We start from the raw sequence: 19,729 nt of genomic DNA, 5'->3' as shown, positions 1-19,729 counted from the left end.
TAGTGTATGTCTCTCTTTCTTGGAGAAGTAGCATGATGAGTGCAGTGAGGAAAACATGAGTTTTGTTGCCATAATGATTTGAGATACAATTCCCACTCTGTACCATCACTGAGGCAACCTGGGTCCCACTTGCATGCTTAATGCCACCCTCCATTCCTCGGACTAATATTAACCTGAATCAGGAGATAATTATGCCTCCTGAGACCAACACTGGATCATGCTTGGCAACAACTTGTACCATTGGTTAGACTACCCCTGGTACATTTTCTGACTACAATGACCATGCTGTTGTTCCCCCATTCCTAGACCTTGTGCCCTCATTCTTGTAACTGGGTCTGGTCCCTGCTTTGACTTCTCTTCCTGTTCTACAAACTGATGGCGCCACAGTTGGCTCCTAGGACCTAGGTGTGCTGACATTGTCTTGCTAGTTTCCTCATACCCAACAGCCTCAGGGCCTCCTGTCTTTGAAGACCTTTTTGATGTGGAATGCCAACCTTTCTCTACTTCTGAGCCTCTTCCCACAGCATCCCCTACCCCTCAAGATTTCACATCACTGAGATTTCCCACTAGGCTGTGGCCTTCCACTGAAACTCCTAATAGGGGCACTAGCTGCTAATGCTGTACCTAACACAGAAGCCAAATTTGCCTGCCAATTTGAACTTCATTCATCTGCACCTGAGTCATCCTCTGGATTCCTATTCTGCTGCATTAAGCATGGCTAGATCTCAGACCTGACCCCTCTGTGCCTTGCAAAAATGACTGATGATGCTGAGAATGCCAAGATATAACAATGGATGCCCAGGAATGACCTCTGCATAATGCAGGGATGACCGTGCCAAAGAACTGGCAACTATGCCTCTATATGTTCAGCAGATGATGAATAGTAAAATGCTGAATGGGGGTTATGTTGAAAATCAGTGTGCCGTGTCGCTCTGTGTGTTCTCAATCCTTTTCCTTCAGTTCTTGCTGTCAAAAAAAAAAAAAAAACCATTTCTTTTTATTTTTACACACCCACCCGGATACTTACAAAATATCCCTCCCTAGTGCTTAGCCTGTGCTCATGAAGTTAGAAAAGACATTTGCAAATGTCTTTTTTACTGATTAAATCCCTGCAGCGTGACACCTCTCACATTTTTACAACAATTATCAATATGAAGGCAAGATCAAAGACGTGAAGTGCTTTGGTTTTAACAGAGCATTTGGCTAAATATTTCATGATACCCATGTGAATGAATTAGAGAAGTATGACTTAAACAAAATCAGTTGGTTGAATAACAAAAAGAAATCCAAAGAGTATTGACTACAGATCACTGTAAACTTGAAGAGAAGACTCTTCTCTAGTCAGTTACCACATCTTTAAAGTGAAGGGAGTGTTCCAATATTTGGTGTAAAAGATGATTTTTGGTTGTGCATTAGGGATTTTTTAAATATTTAATGTGTTTATTTTAATGTATAGTGGGAAAATGAATATTATCATACAAACCCATACTTTCATGGATCTTATTTAACTTTAAAAATTGAGGAAATTCAAAAAAGAATATTTGTAATAAGATAGTAAAGGTAGTGCTATTTGTTTAATGTCTTTAGAGGTCATATAGGCAATATCGCAATCCTAAACATAAAATCTTATGACCTAGCAATTTCACTTTTAGAAATGTATCATGCCCAAGCACACAAAGAAACAATGTTCATTGCAGCTTTATTTGTAACAGCAAAATACTAAAAACAAAACAAAAATCCTAACTGATTAAATGACGTCATTAGGAAATGGCTAAAGGTGTTATTGCACATCCATGCAATGGCCGTTTTCCTTCTAAGCCAGTGATTCTCAACTGGGCACAATTTTGCCCAATCTAGCAATGTCTGGAGATACTTTGGTTGCCACAACGGTGGAAGAAGGAAGGTAGGCTACAGTACCTAAGGGGTAGAAGCCAGGGATGCTGCTAACCCTCCTTTGATGCATAAGACAGCCCTCCACAATGAAGAATATTCAGTTCAGAGGCTCCTTGACTTATAATGGGATTCCATCTCGATAAATCCATTGAAGTGGAAAATATTAATGTTTATGAGAACACATGGACACAGGGAGGGGAACATCACAAACCGGGGCCTGTCAGCAAGTCAGGGGCAAGGGAAGGGAGAGCATTAGGACAAATACCTAATGCATGCGGGGCTTAAAACCTAGATGACAGGTTGAAAGGTGCAGCAAACCACCATGGCACATGTATATCTATGCATCATACCTGCATGTTCTGTACATGTATCCCAGAACTTAAAGTAAAATAAAAAATATTAATGTTTTCAACTAACCACTATTTTATCAGGATGTACCTCCATCATAAGTCGATGAACAAACTGACAACACGTTTTGTTTGTTTGTTTGTTTTTTGCACCATTGTAGAGTCGAAAAATCATAGGTTGAACCATCAGAAGTCAGGGACCACCTGTACTGATAATTTAATAGTGCCAAGGGTGAGAGACCCTGGTTTAAGCAGAATTGCTTTTTTGCGGTCATCAGTTCTTACTCTTTTCATTCCAAAAGAAGTTCGACTGTGTGCTACTAGTTAAACCCTTATTACACTAGATTTAAAAATTAAACTGTTTCATCTATTACAAAGCAAGCTCTTTTGGTGAAGGATTCATGACTGATTCACCTTTGTTGCCCCAGATCCAATGGTTAAATGGTCTGTCTTTGGAATGAATGAGCTGAGAAAAAGCATAGCCAAAGAGGTGGGCACACCCTGGCTTAGAAACAGGCAGATTTGGGTCACTAATAGAGAAACTCTGGACAATATATTTGAAAAGTAGCAATAATGACACTTTTCTTGAAAGGTTTAAAAAAACAGAGATTATAAATGTAAACTGTCTGACTCATGGTAGGCACTCATAGCGGCAATGGTTGTTATTGCTGCTAATGGTTATTATTATCGGCAGTGAGATCAGCACCTAACATTGAACTAACTGCTCAACAGGTTTAACTAATAGATCCTTAAAGTCCTTTCCTACTCTAACATTCTGTGGCATAGTCCTGAAAGCAATTCATTCATTCATTCATTTTTCTAACTTATTCAACAAATACTTATTTTCTACTCTAATGGAGTAAGCAAAAACTAAAATCACAAAAATTTAAAATACAAGCATGCAACTTAGATGTTAGAGACTCCCTGCCCCTCAGTGGTCTGATTATACTCTGCCTAAATCCCAGCCCCACAACCTGTGTCAGCCCAGTGTCCCCGATAATCCAGCAAAGTCTCAATAATTCCTCCTTATGTTTTTCTCCACTCCTGTGCTGCTTCATCCTTGGGTGTAGACTGTTTTTCTGCATAGCTGCCTGGTGCATGACTTAACCCTTTTACTGGCCTCCATAAGAAATCCTTACACATCAAGTTCTTGGTATTTTTTACTAAAAACAGGGGTGAGGGGTGCCTGTGAAGGGTCACATCCCCTAATGCAAAGACTTCACCAACTCCTGGTTCCTCTCACCTATCCCGGTGTTCTCTCTCTCCCATTCCAGAGTCCCTGAAAAACTCCTCCCTTGCTTGCTACAGTTTAGTTCTAACCAGATCCATAATGCTTGGGCTTTCACTGTCTATATCCAAGGCAGATGTTAGGGTACTTTCTCAGATAAATCCAAAGAGGAATTCCAATAGCAACTGTTACTATAGTTACCTTTTCCTGTTTACTTATATTTTGTATAAGTATGATTAACAAAACATGCAGGATATACTGTTTGGGAAGAAGATGGTTTAGAAACTTCTTTACCATGGAAGGTATCTGAGCAGGAAAGGGAAACAATCAAAAGGATATTCTAGGAAGACGCTTAGAGACAAGTAAAAGAAGGAATGGATGGCAGGAAAGGGGCAGGGTGCTAAACCTGAGTTTATCTTTTCCCACCTTCCCAGTGCTGTGCCTTTGCTCATGGTGACTGATTCCCAATTCAAAAAGGTGCAGCTCTATGGTGGCTGTCCTCTGTATGCTGGAGATAACAGTGAGAATAGATACAAGGGAATCAGTTCCCTGATCAATCAGATACAAGCTAGGCAGTGACCACAATAAACCTAGAAATGATAGTTATGGGCCAGACACAGGGGTCACACCTGTAATTCCAGCACTTTGGGAGGACGAGGTGGAAGGACCACTTGAGTCCAGGAGTTCAAGACCAGCCTGAACAACATAGAGAGACCCCCGCCTCTACAAAGAGTTTTTTAAAAATTAGCTGGGCATGTTGGCACAAGTCTGTGGTCCCAACTATTTGGGAGGCTGAGGTGGGAGGATCGCTTGAGCCCAGCAGTTCAAGGCTGCAGTGAGCTGTGACCGTGCCACTGCATTCCAGCCTGGGTGACAGAGCAAGATTCTGTCTCAAATAAATAAATTAAACTAAATACAAAGATATGATAATCATGGTGTTTTGACCTATAAGAATTTGTAGTGATGACTAATTGATGGTGACGTCCCAAGAAATGAAATAAATGAGCAGCCTACTAAGGTGCAGCTAGACATACATAGATGGAAAATTTCTAGGTCTACAAGACAGAAACCTAACCTGGTTCCCAGCTCTAAGCTAGTTCACAGTCCTGGAACCACTTAACTATGAGGAAGCTGGGTCCTTCTGAGAAAGGATCCTGCAATGTAGCCACACGTATGCATTCTGAATTTTCACCCAAGCTTTCCCCAGAGATAGTGTGGGCTGCATGACTTCACACTGGGGAAAACAAATGCCTAGACTATGCAGAGACATTAGATACTGTCTCTAAATTTACACTGATTCTCAGAGACTGGAAACACCAATGCGCCTAACGTGTCACTGGGGGTTTATAAAGTTCAAAGGGTAAATGAAGTCTTGGCCTGAGTCCATCTAAGCAGCGTAACCATGGACTTATTATGTGATTCTTCCCAAGTCCCAGAATGTATACTGAGAATAGATATCAGTAACAAGCAGAGTCCTTACATTATTTCCCTGGCCTCTGGTAGGAGGACTGTTATGGTAGGATCAGGCAGAAACCTCTGGAGTTGCATATATGTATGCGTGGTGTGTGTGTGTGTGTGTATGTGTGTGTGTAAAACTTTATAGTTTAAAATAATAGTAAAACCAAACCAAACAAAAAACCACTACGACGTCCCTAGAGGAATGGCAGAAATAATGCTACCATCAAAAACTTGAGAAATGCAGAGTGATAATTCTTACAATATCATCCCTTTATTCACCTAATTGGAAACCAGACAAATTCTGAAGAATGACAGTTGATAATCAGGTTGTGCTGCCAATAACAACTGCAATTCCAGATGTGCTGTTCTTTAATGGAGCAAAACGACATAGCCCCTTACACTTGACATACAGCTACTGACCTGCTTTATTTTCCATTCCAACCATTAAGGAATTTGGGGAAACTGCACTTGTATGGTAGGGACAAGAGTATACTTTTATTAATACCATCTTGCCCCAGGACTGTGTCAACACTTCCACTTTTTGTTACAATGTAGTCCAAAGTGAACTTAATTTTCTTAGTAGCCCACAAAACATTATATTGGTCCACTGTATTAAAGGCATTATGCCTTAAATCAGGGAGAATATATGGTGTCCTCTCTCCCAAGGCCAAAATGCATAGCTGCAATTAAGAACCAAGGGGTAGAAATAGGAGTTGCCTTTTTTACTATTGTATCCAATAATTCACTTGAAGAGTTTCTGCTTCTTATTCAATAGTCCTGGCTAAGTAGGCTTGAAGATTCTAGCATTAAATGAGCAATGTTTCACCCAGTAGTTATGGTCTCAGTGAATCAGAAGCTAAGGCTACCTCTTGGCCATCTGGGGCTCCTTAGGCCACTGGAAAAAAAAAAAATGTGAAGAAAGAAGCCATTGTACCCGTTGGGGTAACTGATCCCAATTGCCAGGGGGGAATTGAGTTGCTGCTGCACAACTAGAGAAAGGACTGTGTTTGCAACTCTGGGGACTCAGGGACATCTTCAGTACTCCCTTGCCCAGTAATTCCCATGACAGAAAGCAGCAGAAACCCAATAAAGAGCAAATCACTAAGAACTCAGACCCCGCACACAGGTTCGGTCATCTCACCAAGGTTCTCAGAGGGTGAGGGGAACCTCAACGAGGAGTTCTCAGAGGGTGAGGGGAACCCAACGTCGAATGGATGGTGGGAAAAGATGGCCATGATACTTAGGCTGTATGACCATTTATGAGTAGGAACTCTAACAGCTATACTTCGTTACTTGTTTTTCTCTTTTCACTTTTCTACTGCTGCTTTATGTGAGGACACTAATGATACCTAATCCTTTAGGTTTAAGATGGAAGTATGAACAAATGGTTATCACCCTATAATGATAAAATAGTTGTTGGGACTCTGGGCATCTCTTGTGTTGAGGACATGAAATTTCAACTATATTAAGGACAAGAGAGGATAAGAGGCAAAAAAGTAGACTAAACATATTTTCCAACTGCCCTTCTATTAATATTTCCCATCTTTCTCCACCTTGCTTGCTGCCCCTGAAAGTCTGTCAGTTCGGACTACATCAAATGGGCTCTGTCGGGTTCAGCCTGACAGAAGAGTAGAGGAAGGGAGAGAAATTGGGGTATTCATTCTTCTGGATCACCCCATGACATGGCATCAAGGGAACTCTTATCTCTTGATAAAGGTCACCGCTGCTCTCAAAGCAGATGCTCTCCAAAACTATCTTTTCTTCCAGTTTCAGGTAACTTCTCCCTTCCCTTGCCCTTGGGCACTAGCTCTTTGGTTCTCCTACACCATTTCCAAACCTTTGTAATTAGTTCCCTTATAAATAAACCCTCCAAAACCATCCTGAGTGTACCATTTGCTTGTTGTGATAATTCATTGCACGTCTATCAAATCATCACATTGTACACCTTGAATATACACAATATTTGTCAATTAACTTTTTCTTTTCAGACTATGCTTCACTCCCATCGCCCAGGCTGGAGTGCAGTGACCCAATCTCGGCCCACTGCAACCTGCGCCTCCCAGGCTCAAGTGATTTTCCTGCCTCAGCCTCCCGAGTAGCTGGAACTACAGGCGCACACCACCATGCCCGGCTTTTGTATTTTTTATAGAGACAGGGTTTCACCATATTGCCCAGGGTGGTCATGAATTCCTGAGCTTAAGTGATCTGCCCACCTTGGCCTCCAAAAGTGCTGGGATTACAGGCATCAGCCGCCACACCTGGCCTAATTATTTTAATTTAAATGTTAAGCAGGGAAAATGTATCACTTTGATGACTGGGATATGAACCCTTGTTTTCCAGTAATCTTTACTTTTGGCTAGCACCTAAACACTTAATTCCATCCTGTCTCTCTCTCTAGACTTAGTTGCTGAATGCAGGACAACCATGTCTGCCTTGCTCACTATCAAACTACAAAATGTCCAACAACTTCTGATACACCATAGCTGCTCACTGCCGAGTACTTCTGCCTGGTTTCTGACCCATTGGGAATTCTCAAAAGGCAATCTAAGGCAGTGCTTCCCAAACTTTAATACGCATAAGTCACATAGGAAGCTTTTGAAAATGTAAATTCTGACTCAGTAGATCTGGACATTCTGTATTTCTAGCAAGTTCCAGGTTATATAGATGCTCCCAGTTTATAGAACACATTTTGAGGAACAAGTTAATGCCTTATAAAATTAAGCCAGAATCCCCCTCCAAAAAAAACCAATATTGTATGCTCCCACTTACACAAATGTCTAGAATAGTCAAATTTATAGAAACGAAGACGGTGATTGCCAGGGTCTTGAGGAAGGGGAGTTACTGTTTAATGAGTAGTTTCAGTTTCGGGTGATGAAAAAGTTTTGGAGATGGAAGTGGTGAAAGCCGCACAAAAATGCAAATGAACTTAATGCCACTGGACTGTACATTTACAAAGTTAAAATGACAAATTTTACATTAAAAAAAAAAAAAAAAAAACTTTAAAAACTCAAACAAGGCCCAAGTTGATCTTGCTTCAAGGAGTCTGCCACAACAGGTCCAGGGACGGTGGTGCACGCAGAGCCTGTCTTACCTGCCTCCAGATGCCTAGATCAAAGGTTGCATTAATGCTAACTCTGTCAAGCAAACTGCATTTGGATAATGGTCTTAAAGGGTCTCATACGTCAATTCTACTCAGAGGATTTCTGAGACAAGTTGCAGAAACTGCAGAACATGAAGCTAATTTAGGCTGTACATAAAAAGTGCATTTTCTAACCTAAACAATTTTCATGACTTAGAGCTGAGACTCCAGATAAGAGTTACTGCCAGAACGGATAATTAGTTTGCAACTGAAATTCCTAATGCTTACAACATGGTGCCTCTCAAAGTGAAACACTTGACTGGAATCTGGTATCTCATGATCACGGGGACATGTGAAATATAGCTATATCCACTGAAGGCACTTTGAACCAGTGACACTGGCTGGGCTTTCACCAGAATGTTAAAGGTGAAATTGTTGTTTGGGAATCAAATTCTTTATTATATTTTGAACTTTGATGGCCTATCCATTACATATTGAAGCTGCAGAACATCATTTATGAGACAAGGAGTTTCCACAGTAAGTAGAATGCTACTGTATTAAATGTTGTACCAGATGATAAAAGATTATGGGATCACTTATTGTGATTGTGTCACAACTTAAAACGAGAGTTAACCTTTCTCTCAGATGCTCACAGCTCCCTCAGTTCCCTGGATTGCAGCAGTCCCGTGATCACTCAGTGAGACCAAAACTCCAGAAATGCCTATTTTTGATGGAGAACTAAAAAAGAAAATGTGTCTGGGGTCCAAGAGTTGTCTGCTTACCTTGTTTACTCTTCCAAAACTGTATCCTGTGAGCTGTTGATGAAGTTCTTGAGAAACTTTAACTCAAAATTGAGAATACAGCTTGCCTATCCTTTTTTGAAACAAAATCAATTACACAGCTGATTCTAATGTGTTCAGTGTGACCATTACTTGCGCTGTCCAAATGCAACAAGAATCTGCCTCTTAATAATCAGAGCCCTTTACTTTCAGGTCTAGATGTGGCAAGAAGTTTTGGAGCCCTCTGAAGTCCAGTCTGATTTTAAAAATCTCCTAACATGCTATCTGGAGGAAACATGGCTGGAGGCCCAGAGCAGTTATCAAGCTTGGGTGTTTTTGCTGCTGTAATGTGATTGTGAACCATTAAGTAATGTCCATATAGCTATTTATTAAAGAACCAGACTCCAACTGTCCTGTTGGGCAGGAGAGATACCTTGGAAATTAGCCCAATGTCTGATGCCACCTGAAATCGTAGGCAAGCCTTCTTCAGTATTCCTTGTGGTTCTGAGCACCATGCAAGGGGTGAGTCTCATAGCCCTTGGTGGACCAGAGAACGGCCGTGGAAGAGTAGGTTTGATTAGTGGACTTCAGAGTAAGGATGTAGAGAGAGAAATGGGTTTACTCTAGTGTTTAGACATTTTAACCAATGAAATTAAATGCAAAATATTTGTATATTTTTAAACAATAGATTGATCTCATTTCTACCTGTCATCAGCTCTGAATTCATTCTACTAGAACTATTCTTAAGTGAAGGACCTAGCAAATCACCCCACATGTGATAGTACCATTTCTAATTATTCTGTGGTCATCTTTTATTTTAAACTATCTTCTTTGCTCACTGCAACATATACATTCACCCAAAATTGTGCTAGTTGTTCTTCCTACCGTATTTGATAAGGTTTATAAATAATCTTGGTGGTGGTCACTGATAGATGTGAATTACTCTCATCAGTACAGATCTACCTGAACTAAAACATTTTTTTACAATAAAACATGGTCCTTCAAAAACCATGCTTTCTGGTCGGGCACGGTGGCTCATGCCTGTAATCCCAGCACTTTAGAGGCAAAGGCAGGCAGATCACCTGAGGTCAGGAGTTTGAGACCAGCCTGGCTAACATGGTGAAACCCGTCTCTACTAAAAATACAAAAATTAGCTGGGCATGGTGGTGGGCGTTTGTAATCCCAGTTACTCATGAGGCTGAGACAGGAGAATTGCTTGAACCCAGAAAGTGAAGGTTGCAGTGAGCCAAGATCATGCCACTGCACTCTAGCCTGGGCAGCAAGAGTGAAACTCCATCTCAAAAAAAGAAAAAAAAAAAAAAAAACCTGTGTTTTCCTTCCTTATTGTAACCACCTTAACACATACACATATTTCCTTTCTTATCTCTCTCACTGAGTTTTTTCTCCATCATTCTTAAGTCCATGAAGAAAAGGGCTATGCAAATTCCTACTCACCTCAAGCTCCCCCACCCTTACTTTCTCTAAGTGTCCACAAAATTAAAGTTTTCTCCTTGAGAGGCAGAACTTAAATGATTGTACCTACCCATTCTATTTCCTCCCACATTATAAAAACGATGGAAGACTTTATTCCTACTCCTCATCAACCCCAGATCACATGACTATAAATTCCCATGTTTTACTCAAGGGTAATCAGTCATGTCAAGGGTGAAGCAAGGAAACTTTACTGAGAAATATTTGCCCATATTCCTTCAGACTTTCCCAGTTTCATAATGTGATTTTTACCTAAATTGAACCTGCAAAGCTCAAAAGCACATAATTGATTATATTTAGTTTCAATATAATCAGTAACTGATCCATGACTTCTAACTGGCAATACCCACTCCACCAACCCAAGAATAAATGTTTACCTTAAGTTCTAACTAGCTTCTTTGGGAAGCTGGGGAAGCATAGGAAAAATAATGGGCTACAAGACACCATGATGACTCACATAAGTGAAATATATCTAACTACACATGACACACACGCTTCAAAAAGACAGGCCAACAATGCCTAAACTCTTTATTTCACCAACCAGTATTTCTGATATTCTTCCTGATACTGGATGTTAAAACCTTAGAAATCTATAAATACTGCATTCAGATTTTCCACATCAAGAGAAGGGGGCCCAGGGCAGAAGATGTCAGGCCCCAGGCTGTTTGGGGTGGGAAAAGTAGCAAAGATTTCTCAACAGTCTGTGTCAGTTTTCTAACTTAACTGAAACGCCTTTAAGCTCTCCTTCATCCCCAAACTTTCCCCTATGGCATCTATGATAGAAAAACACTCCTCTCTCATATATGCCCCATCACTGGGGAGCCGGGGGGAAGGGAGTGGGCATTACAAAGGCAAGCCAAACTTTTTATTCAGCCAGAAAATGGATTTCTGATTCGGTTTAATGGCAAAGAGTTGCGTAAATCCGTACCAAGTCCTGCTTCTTCCTCAAAGTGAGCTGGGCTGCATTTTTGTGACTGGAAGCATTTCTCATAATGGTGAATTAAGCACTTTAAAAAAATAAAATCAATCCCATCTCTATAAGTAGCATAAGAGCTGCTTCCAAGAACCCAGGGATGCCCACATCCCATAACCCACCCAGACACAGCCAATTCCTCATAGACAGCTACCTGGGAAGAATAAAATCCTTTCGTCAACTTGTTTTGGAGGGTGAGGGAGAGGCAGTGCTTAGGGAATATGTAGGATGGATTGTTTTATTCCTGCCACTACCAAAAACTATAAATCTACATACATAGTCACACGCACATACATGTCCATTTTTAAGAAAGCTTTTCCTCCCTGTGACTACAGGAACCCAGAATCCAGCCTCCCTCAGGCTGAGGGACGATGCCTATTAATGGCACAGATCTAGCATATCAACATACTACAGAAGGCTCCTGTGTTGTCTCACAAGCTGAGAGGGTACGGCAAAGAAGTGGACGCTCATGGGGGACTTGCTTTGTGTCTTAAATCCAATCTACTCAGTAACACTCGCAGGTCCAGGGGCTGGGAGAGGTTCTGTGGGCACGATGTGGTGGACGACCTGATGGTCCCAGCCCACTGTGGTAAGCAGGGAGTGATTGAGCGGGGACCAAGTCGCATCTCTCACAAAGTCTCTGTGGGCTCGGCTTCTAAACCTAGAAGAAAAAAAGTCAGGGCATAGTAGAGACAAGAAAAGCAGACCTGGAGAAAAAAGAGAACCCAACACATCTGGGGCATATTTTTTGGGTGTGTTACACACATTTCACCAACTGTATGGCCTCGTCGCCAGGATAGCAGTGTAGCTATCCACAGTGGATGTCATCAATCATCCAATCCAGTCCTCTATTTTCATAGATGAAGAAATGCTGGATAGAACAAGACAGTGATGTGGGGCAATAACAAGTAGCAAATCATGGCAAGGAGGGAAGTACAATTCAGGTCTTCCAAGTGCTGCCTTTTACCTTGTAGCAGACTGCATTTCATATGCAGTTCTTTATGTGAAAGGATACACTGCCGCCCCCTTGTGGGAGAGGGCTGGAGTGCTAGACTTAAAAATTCCACCTACCACCCCGCTCTACCAAGGACACAGCTTTGTCCTTGGGGTTGTGAATGTGCCCCAGGAACGGAGAGGGTCAACAGCCAGCCTGCTTCCATTACCAAGTCCCTTCAGATACAGACGGAGAATCTGTTCTCCAAAAGCACAATACACTTTTCTGAAGAGGAAAATGACTCACCCACCCACTGCTCCCCTTCCCTGATTCCCAAAGGATTCCACTTCACACTTACACCTCAGAAAGGCTTGAGTCCAGCACAGCAAGTGAGCAGTCTTCACTGAGAGAGGCCAGGAAGGGAACACTATTAGAGGGAGGAGAGGGTTGTGAAAGGCAAAGCCTGAATCCCAAGACAAAACCTTAACTGAGCTGGCGCCACCGCTACTGTAAAGTGACCCAGAAAAGGCAGCCTGATTCCCACTTTTTTTGGCTAAGGTCTGGCTACTATAAGTCGACACTAAAAGTTTCAAGTAAAGATGAAGGAAATGAAGCAAAGTTAGGGTTGACAACCATCCTGGTAACTAACCACCCCATCTCGTCCCTCTCTATAGCTTCAGCAATAACCCAGAAACACAGGCTTTTCCAATCTCACAGTCCTAGAAGCCCACAATATGAACCATGTTGGGTGCTGGGCAGGAATGAGACCACATTTTAGCCATTTCAGACAGAAACCGTATAATCTGAAAAATCCTTTGATTCCCAAAGGATTCCACTTCCCACTTAAGAGATCTTTGATGTTCCAAAACCTCAGCTAGAACACTGTCTGCTTTAAAGAACTACTTAATGAGCTAATGCTTTGAAAACATACACACACACCCTCACTGTTCCCATTTATACTCATCAGTCCCCTGATGACAAAGAACAGTACCTGTGTGGGGAGAACACCAGCCCAGTGACACACTGGGAATGTACAGCTGAGCTCAGGACACAGCTTGTACTCTTGGTATCCACAAGGGAGACTGTCCCATTCTCATCACCTGTAGAAGAGAAGGGACATGTCATGGTAAATAAGAGCATGGACTTTGGTGCCAAAGATTTGAATCCTAGTTCCTCAAGCTTGGAAAAGTTAACCATTCTGAGCACCAGTTTTCTCTTTTGCAAAGCAGGAATAAGTCGTCACTGGATGATTGTGAAAATTAAGTTAATGAATGAAGCAGTTATTATTTTAACCACAAACTACGTCACCATACACACAGCCTCATGACCACGATAGCTCTACACCTACCCACAGTAGAAAAGAATTCACTGTATAGCAATCCACTTGCTTTGCGGCTCACTGACTTATAGCCATGCCCAGAATACAGGAGCTAGATCAATCAATCAAAAATCAAATCCACTGGGAAAATAATCATGTTCTCCAAAGCTACACTAAAACTACCTTGGCATCACCCCACCTCCCCACCCTCAATTCATAATTCATCTAGTGTCCATGAGGGCTAAGACTGAGCAGCAAGGGCCTTGTGCATTGTGGAGTCAGCTCTTTCTCTTTCCTCCTCCCCTTTCCCAGAGTCAATATGATGTCTGATATGCTGCCTTACCAAAGACAAAGACTTCACTTTGCTGAGGATGCCAAGCCAGTGAGGTAGGAAGGTAGCCAGGCGCACTGCAGCCTGCAAAGGAGAGAAGAGGATCTGGACAAAAACTCAAAAGAGTCCAGAAGAAGTAGTTTCTCAAATGACATCACTCTAAATCCTGGGAGCACCTTTATTTGATTTCCCAAACCCTGCTAAGGCAGCAGTGTCCTCATCCTTGAGCCTCATAACCATTTATCCACCAGCTTTCTGCCCTTTCTGGACATGAGTCACAGGCAAGTTTCAGGCACAAATCATGAAGATAACAATTCTGGCCCCTTTGTCCTCCCATCTAATAAAGTAAATCAGCCACCCAGGAACTGGCCCTTCCTCTTGGTATGCATTGCAAGAATGGGGTTAGCAGAGTCTCAGTGGAAAAGAAGGAGATTATGTCACTCATGTCACAGTAACTACACTGGGCATCTGGCAACTATGCTTTGACACTGGCCAAAGAAATTCTCTTCTATCAGGGTTCCAAGTACTACTCTCCCACCAATGAATCTCAGACTCACCAATCTGTGATGCTGGCTTGGGACAGCGGGTATCCCAGAGTAAAATTCTGTTGTCCTAGAGGAAGGCGGAACAGAAAAAGGATCTCACAGTCCAAAGCGCTGCAGGCCAGAAAGTCTCCACACTAGAGACTGGCCTATGGAGGGCTGGAGTGTGTTTAGGGAAGAAGGAGCTATCTCTTACCTCGCTGCATGAAAGAAACACAGAGTCCTTGTGAGGAGAGGCAGCAACACAAGTGACCTGTGCAGCATGAGCTATAAAGGAGAGAGAAAGAGAAACATGATAGAAAACAAGCTGAAGCATTACAAGAGGGTCAGCCCAGGAATAATCAAGGTGCAGGAGGGAGGGAGGGCTGGTCTCATGATGCAATTTAACAAATTTTGTGGGAGATTATGGATTAGACAAAAGCTAAGAGGAGAAGTTTATACACTTATAAAACCTAAAAAGCCTTGTAAAAAAAAAATGTATTAGTAAAAACAATGAATGAGAAATTAGGAGCTTAGTAAGAATAACAAAGGAATTTCCAGTTAAGGCATCTTAGACGTGAGGTCTAAATAATTCTAGAATAGCAGTCTTCATACTGGAGCACACATACCTCCAAGTAGTATACAAAAACTTTCGAGGGAGTTCTGGGCGTAATAGTATTAAGAGAGCCAATTTCTCTAATGCTCTCTTTCTTAAAATTGAACTGCCTCTATTTTCACAATCACCCTTCTCCCACTTTAAAGAAAGAACACATACCTGTCATTCATCCCAGATCTTTCCATGGTACAATGCTCAGGGGTATAAAAACATAAGGGTTCTAAACTAAGGCACAAAAGCAGCTTTTCCCTAAGAACCAAAGAGCAAAAAGAAAGAGCATCTAGGTAAAATTCAATGAAGGGGGCGCTGATTTTGTTTCAGTCACACCACAAACACAAGTATGGTTCTGTGACTTCACTCTGTTTCTGTCTAATAACGAGAACTAAAAAATATGACAGATCGTTGTGATAAGGACATATTCAACAACTTTATCTGAATCTAAAAACAAAGTCAGACTTTTTCTGACAGAAAATTTAGTCTAACTTGGTCCACTGGCTTTACAATGCAGACTGGCTTTTGCCAGTTAGGCTATTTGGTAGACATTTGTACAAACTAAATAGGATTAACCTGCAAATCTAAAATTTGGACAAATATACACTTGAAATAAGTATATAATAAATTATATGCCAGAAATTACCTTCTCTGCAACTACTTAAAAAGTTTCTTTAGGTATCAATTAAAAAATGTATGAGGGGGCACAGATTTTCAAAATTGTTTTAGGAGGTCTACATGTAAAAAACTTTAAAGTCACTGCTACATGTTAATTGGAAGCTGTGGAAACCTTTTCTAGTCATTTTACCAGACTTTCCCAGGTAGTCTGAATGTGGCCCTTCCCTGAGGCAGAAGGATGGAAGTAAACCAGCTTCCATAGTTCTTTCCTAGCCCTAGAATTCACAGAAAGTCAACAGGATAAGAAGTAAGAAAAGGAATTTATTGCTCACTTGAAAAAAGCAAAGCTCTGGGACAAGCACCACGGTGGTAAAGAAAAGATGAAGAATACATGGTTCCTCTACCCTCAAAGGTTTTGGGGCAGGATGTAGTGGCTCATGCCTGTAATCTCTCAGCACTTTGGGAGGCCAAAGCGGGAGATCCCTTGAGCCCAGGAATTTGAGACCAGCCTGGGCAACATAGCAAGACTCTGTCTCTACAAAAAATTAAAAAATAATAAAGGATTTGGAATTCGGCAGGGGGAATAAGACACAAACACAAAGAATAACAGAAAGGCTGCATGGCAGAAATGCTGAAAAAGAGTTAGCATTAACCAGGAAAGCACATATGTCTAAGCAATAAAAGGCAAATATAATAGACATAGGGCATTGACTTTTTTTTTTTCTCCTGAAACAGCTTCACTCTGTTGCCCAGGCTGGAGTGCAGTGACGTGATCTCGATTCACTGCAACCTCCGCCTCCTGGGTTCAAGCGATTCTCGGGCTTCAGCCTCCCAAGTAGCTGGGATTACAGATGTGCACCACTATGCCTAATTTTTGTACTTTTTAGTAGAGACGGGGTTTCGGCATGTTGGCCAGACTAGTCTCTAACTCCCAGGCTTCATATGATCTGCCTGCCTCAGCCTCCCAAAGTGCTGGGATTTCAGGCGTGAGCCACTGCGCACAGCTGGGAATTCAACATTATTGTAAAACTATTTGCAAGTGACCCTGAAGGTCCAGGATACTGGACCTTGGGTATAAGTCTGTAATTTCTCTGGTCTATAACTTAATCATGTACTTTGAAGTTAGAAATGGCAGGGAAAGGCACTTAGCCATTGAGAGAACCACAGTGATCAATCACCCAGCATCTAAATCTTGGAACATGCACACATTAAGGCTCTAGACATTATCTTCACAAAGAATGGCTCCCAAGATAAAGTCAACCACTAGTACTGTTAATGAAAGTGAGCAGAAAGAGGGGCATTAAAAAAGCAATGGTTCTCAAAAGAAAACAGACATTTTATGAAGGTAAATACTCAAAAGTTCAAGATTTGAAAGTCTCAAGATTTATCCCTCGAGAATGTCATGGATCTAATAAGCTTGAAGAGAGGAAATGGAGTAAAAGGGTTTCAATGCCATTACAAGAAAATGGGATTTTAGTCCACTGGCCACAAGAAACTAATAAAAGACCAAAAGAGCTAGATTGCTAGTGGAGACATGAGTGCTACTACCTGTGTAAGGTAAAGCCTGAAAGCGAAATAGGGGCATAGAAATGGATAGGGAGGTGACTGACCAGTGGAAAAGACTAAAAAGAACTTAGTGGCCAACTGATGGTGGGGAAACAGAAGGGGTGGAAAAGGACCAAGAGTTTGAGCCCTGTGTTGCCAAGGTGGTGAGGCCATCAATAGAAACAGGGAAACTGGCTGGTCTGAAGGTAGCGAGTTATCTCAATTGATTGTTCACAGTCAGTTACACACTAAACTCCTTGTCACATTCTTCCCCCCTTTTCACTACTGTACTTGACTAGTCGAATTAAAAAAAAAAAAAGAAAGAAAGAAACAAGGAAATTGAGAAAAGGACAAGGGGTAGATACTGGAGCCTAACTACTGTTTTATAAGAAAACTATCAGAACGTGGAATTGCTGTTCCTAACATCAAAGCAAACTTCAAAAAGTCCAAAAACACAATAGCTAAGACCAGAGCTAAAAATGAAAGAATACTCACCTCGGTATGAATTCAGTACCACCTGCTGAGCAAGGTCCCAAACCTTGATGCTAAGAGGCAAAAGAAAACAGACATTTAATCTTGACCTACACTAGCAACATAAAAACGCGTTCAAACATGAACTTCCTGTAATCAACATTCCCCAAGTCTTTGCCTCCTGGACTGCTGCTATGGTCTACTTACAATGGACTGCAAAATCCCTAAGGAAACCTTATAGACATGCTAAAGTTAGTCACTGAATTCTTAGAATAAGCCCAAAATGCTACCTAATGAGGTTAACAGGATAGGAAAGGTGCCCAAAGGAGGCTCAGAGACAGAAGCAATGAGAACAGGGACCCACCAGAAGTCTTTGCTACCACTGACAGCTTGTGTGCCAGAGCTCAGGACACAGACTGTAGACACAATGTCATCATGCTCATACTTGCAGAACTTGCTGACAATAAGTGTTTCATTCTCATCTAGTTCCCACAATTCAACAGCACCTGTTGGGGGTAGGGTAAGGAAAACATGAGCTTGAATTATACCAAGGCAGTAATTCACTTCTAGGATTCAAAGAACCACTGTCACTAAATTAACAAAGTAAGTTAGTTATTCCTATACAAACAAAGTCCACATCACTGAAGAGTTTAGCTAATTTCTGAGCCTTTGACTTTATTCTGTGTTACTGTTTTCCTAATGACAGCCCAGACAAGGAGGTGGAGAAAGCCAGTGATGTTAACACTTCCCAGTTATTTGGACACTAATAAGTATTTGCTGAACTAGTTGAATAAATGTCTTGCAGAGTCTTTAAAAATATGTTGAATAATTGAACGTTTTGCACAGTGACTGGCTCAGTATAGAGAATCCGCCAAAAGTTTTCTTGATTATGTACTGTTCAAGCTCAATTGTCAGAGAGGTTAAATCTATAAGTGGGTCTTTTAAACCATGCAATGCCAGCCAACTTCCAAATTCTGATTTAAAAAAAAAAAAAAAAAATGCCAAAGCCTGCATCGCTGAGCCTAACAGTCAACACAAATAAAGCAGAATGAAGACAAGAAAGCGGTAAGAAATGGAAAGAGACATGTAGCACAGATTGGCTTCAGTGTCATCTTAAAATCAAGATTATGCTTGGTCTGGGCTGCGGGAGTTAAGGAGCAGGTTACACAGAAGAAAAATGGTTCCAATCCGTTAATTTTGTTACGGATTTTTCTAGGAAATCTCACCAGACAATTTAGAATTTTAGAAAACATATTTCCCACCTACACAAGAGTTTGCATTCGGGGCCAACACTCTCAGGCTCCTCCAAGCACTGAACATAGGACATTAGATATTGAGCTCAGCCCTACCCGTACCCCAAGCCTCCATTCTACCACTCCACCCGGGGTGGGGGGTGGGGGTGAGGGGTGGATGAGGGGAAAGTGACTCACCTGAATCAGAGGCCACCAGAATACCTCTCTCTCCAACCCAAGTGAGGTCAGCCACTCCAGCCTCCGTTTGGACTCCAGCGGAGCAGAAGCCTTCGTTGGGGGCGGCACAAGGGTCCTTAAAAAGCCAGAGGGAGCCGGCCCAGCAGCGGCCACTCAGGCTGGAGGCCCCGAGGAGAAGCGCCCCATCTACGGGGGGTACAAGCTGTCAGCGCGTGAAGGGTGGCAGGGCTCGCCTCCATGAAGACCGCACAGAACAGCGTTCGGGCCGGGTCTGGATCTGAGCTCAGGAACGCGGGGCAGGGCTGGGGACAGCTCGGCGGCGCGACCCACGGGTCAGGATAACATGCAGGGTGGGGATGGGCTGGGAGGGTCAGTCTCTGGGGAGGGGCGCCCTGGGCCGGGGTAAAGGAGCTCCCAGGCCCGGGATCTCGGCTCACCGGACCGGTACCGCGCAGCCTCCAACTGTCGTTCCATGCAGGCGGGCGCATTAGGGGGAAGATTCCACTCCCGGGCCGCCGGGGGCACTAGGGGGGGCGGGGTTTCCTTCCGCATCTCCACGGTTCCAACTCCAAACTAGACTCAAATTGGACGCCGGCCGGAGACTCAGCTCCGATAGCAAACCCCACGTGGTGTGCCTCTGAGCCTCCGCCCCTCTACCGAGGCTACGGCAAGTCTACTTCTCGCGAGAATTGTTTCTGTGGCTCCA

At 42.4% G+C, this 19,729-nt stretch overlaps 1 protein-coding gene across 2 annotated transcripts; it reads right to left on the bottom strand.

Moving 5' to 3' along the window:
• Positions 1-10,786: 10,786 nt before the first annotated feature.
• On the bottom strand, positions 10,787-19,698 carry WDR77 (WD repeat domain 77). 2 transcript variants are annotated; one of them, XM_037998194.2, is made up of 11 exons: positions 19,461-19,675; positions 19,024-19,209; positions 17,958-18,099; positions 17,618-17,667; positions 14,570-14,640; positions 14,389-14,443; positions 13,844-13,915; positions 13,174-13,282; positions 12,541-12,609; positions 11,834-11,909; positions 11,119-11,778 (listed from the first exon to the last, which is right to left on the bottom strand). In XM_037998194.2, the coding sequence occupies exons 1-11, from the start codon at positions 19,573-19,575 to the stop codon at positions 11,716-11,718; spliced, it is 1,008 nt and encodes a 335-aa protein (XP_037854122.1). In that variant the 5' UTR covers positions 19,576-19,675; the 3' UTR covers positions 11,119-11,715. The 2 variants fall into 2 exon arrangements, with proteins under 2 accessions (XP_007975776.1, XP_037854122.1); XM_007977585.3 differs by having other exon boundaries at positions 10,787-11,909; positions 19,461-19,698.
• Between the last annotated feature and the right edge of the window lie 31 nt (positions 19,699-19,729).

Source organism: Chlorocebus sabaeus, chromosome 20 (assembly GCF_047675955.1).
Source record: "Chlorocebus sabaeus isolate Y175 chromosome 20, mChlSab1.0.hap1, whole genome shotgun sequence".
Classification (NCBI taxonomy): domain Eukaryota; kingdom Metazoa; phylum Chordata; class Mammalia; order Primates; family Cercopithecidae; genus Chlorocebus; species Chlorocebus sabaeus.
Note: the sequence above shows the minus strand (reverse complement) of the source record. Positions and strands in the feature narration are given on the sequence as shown.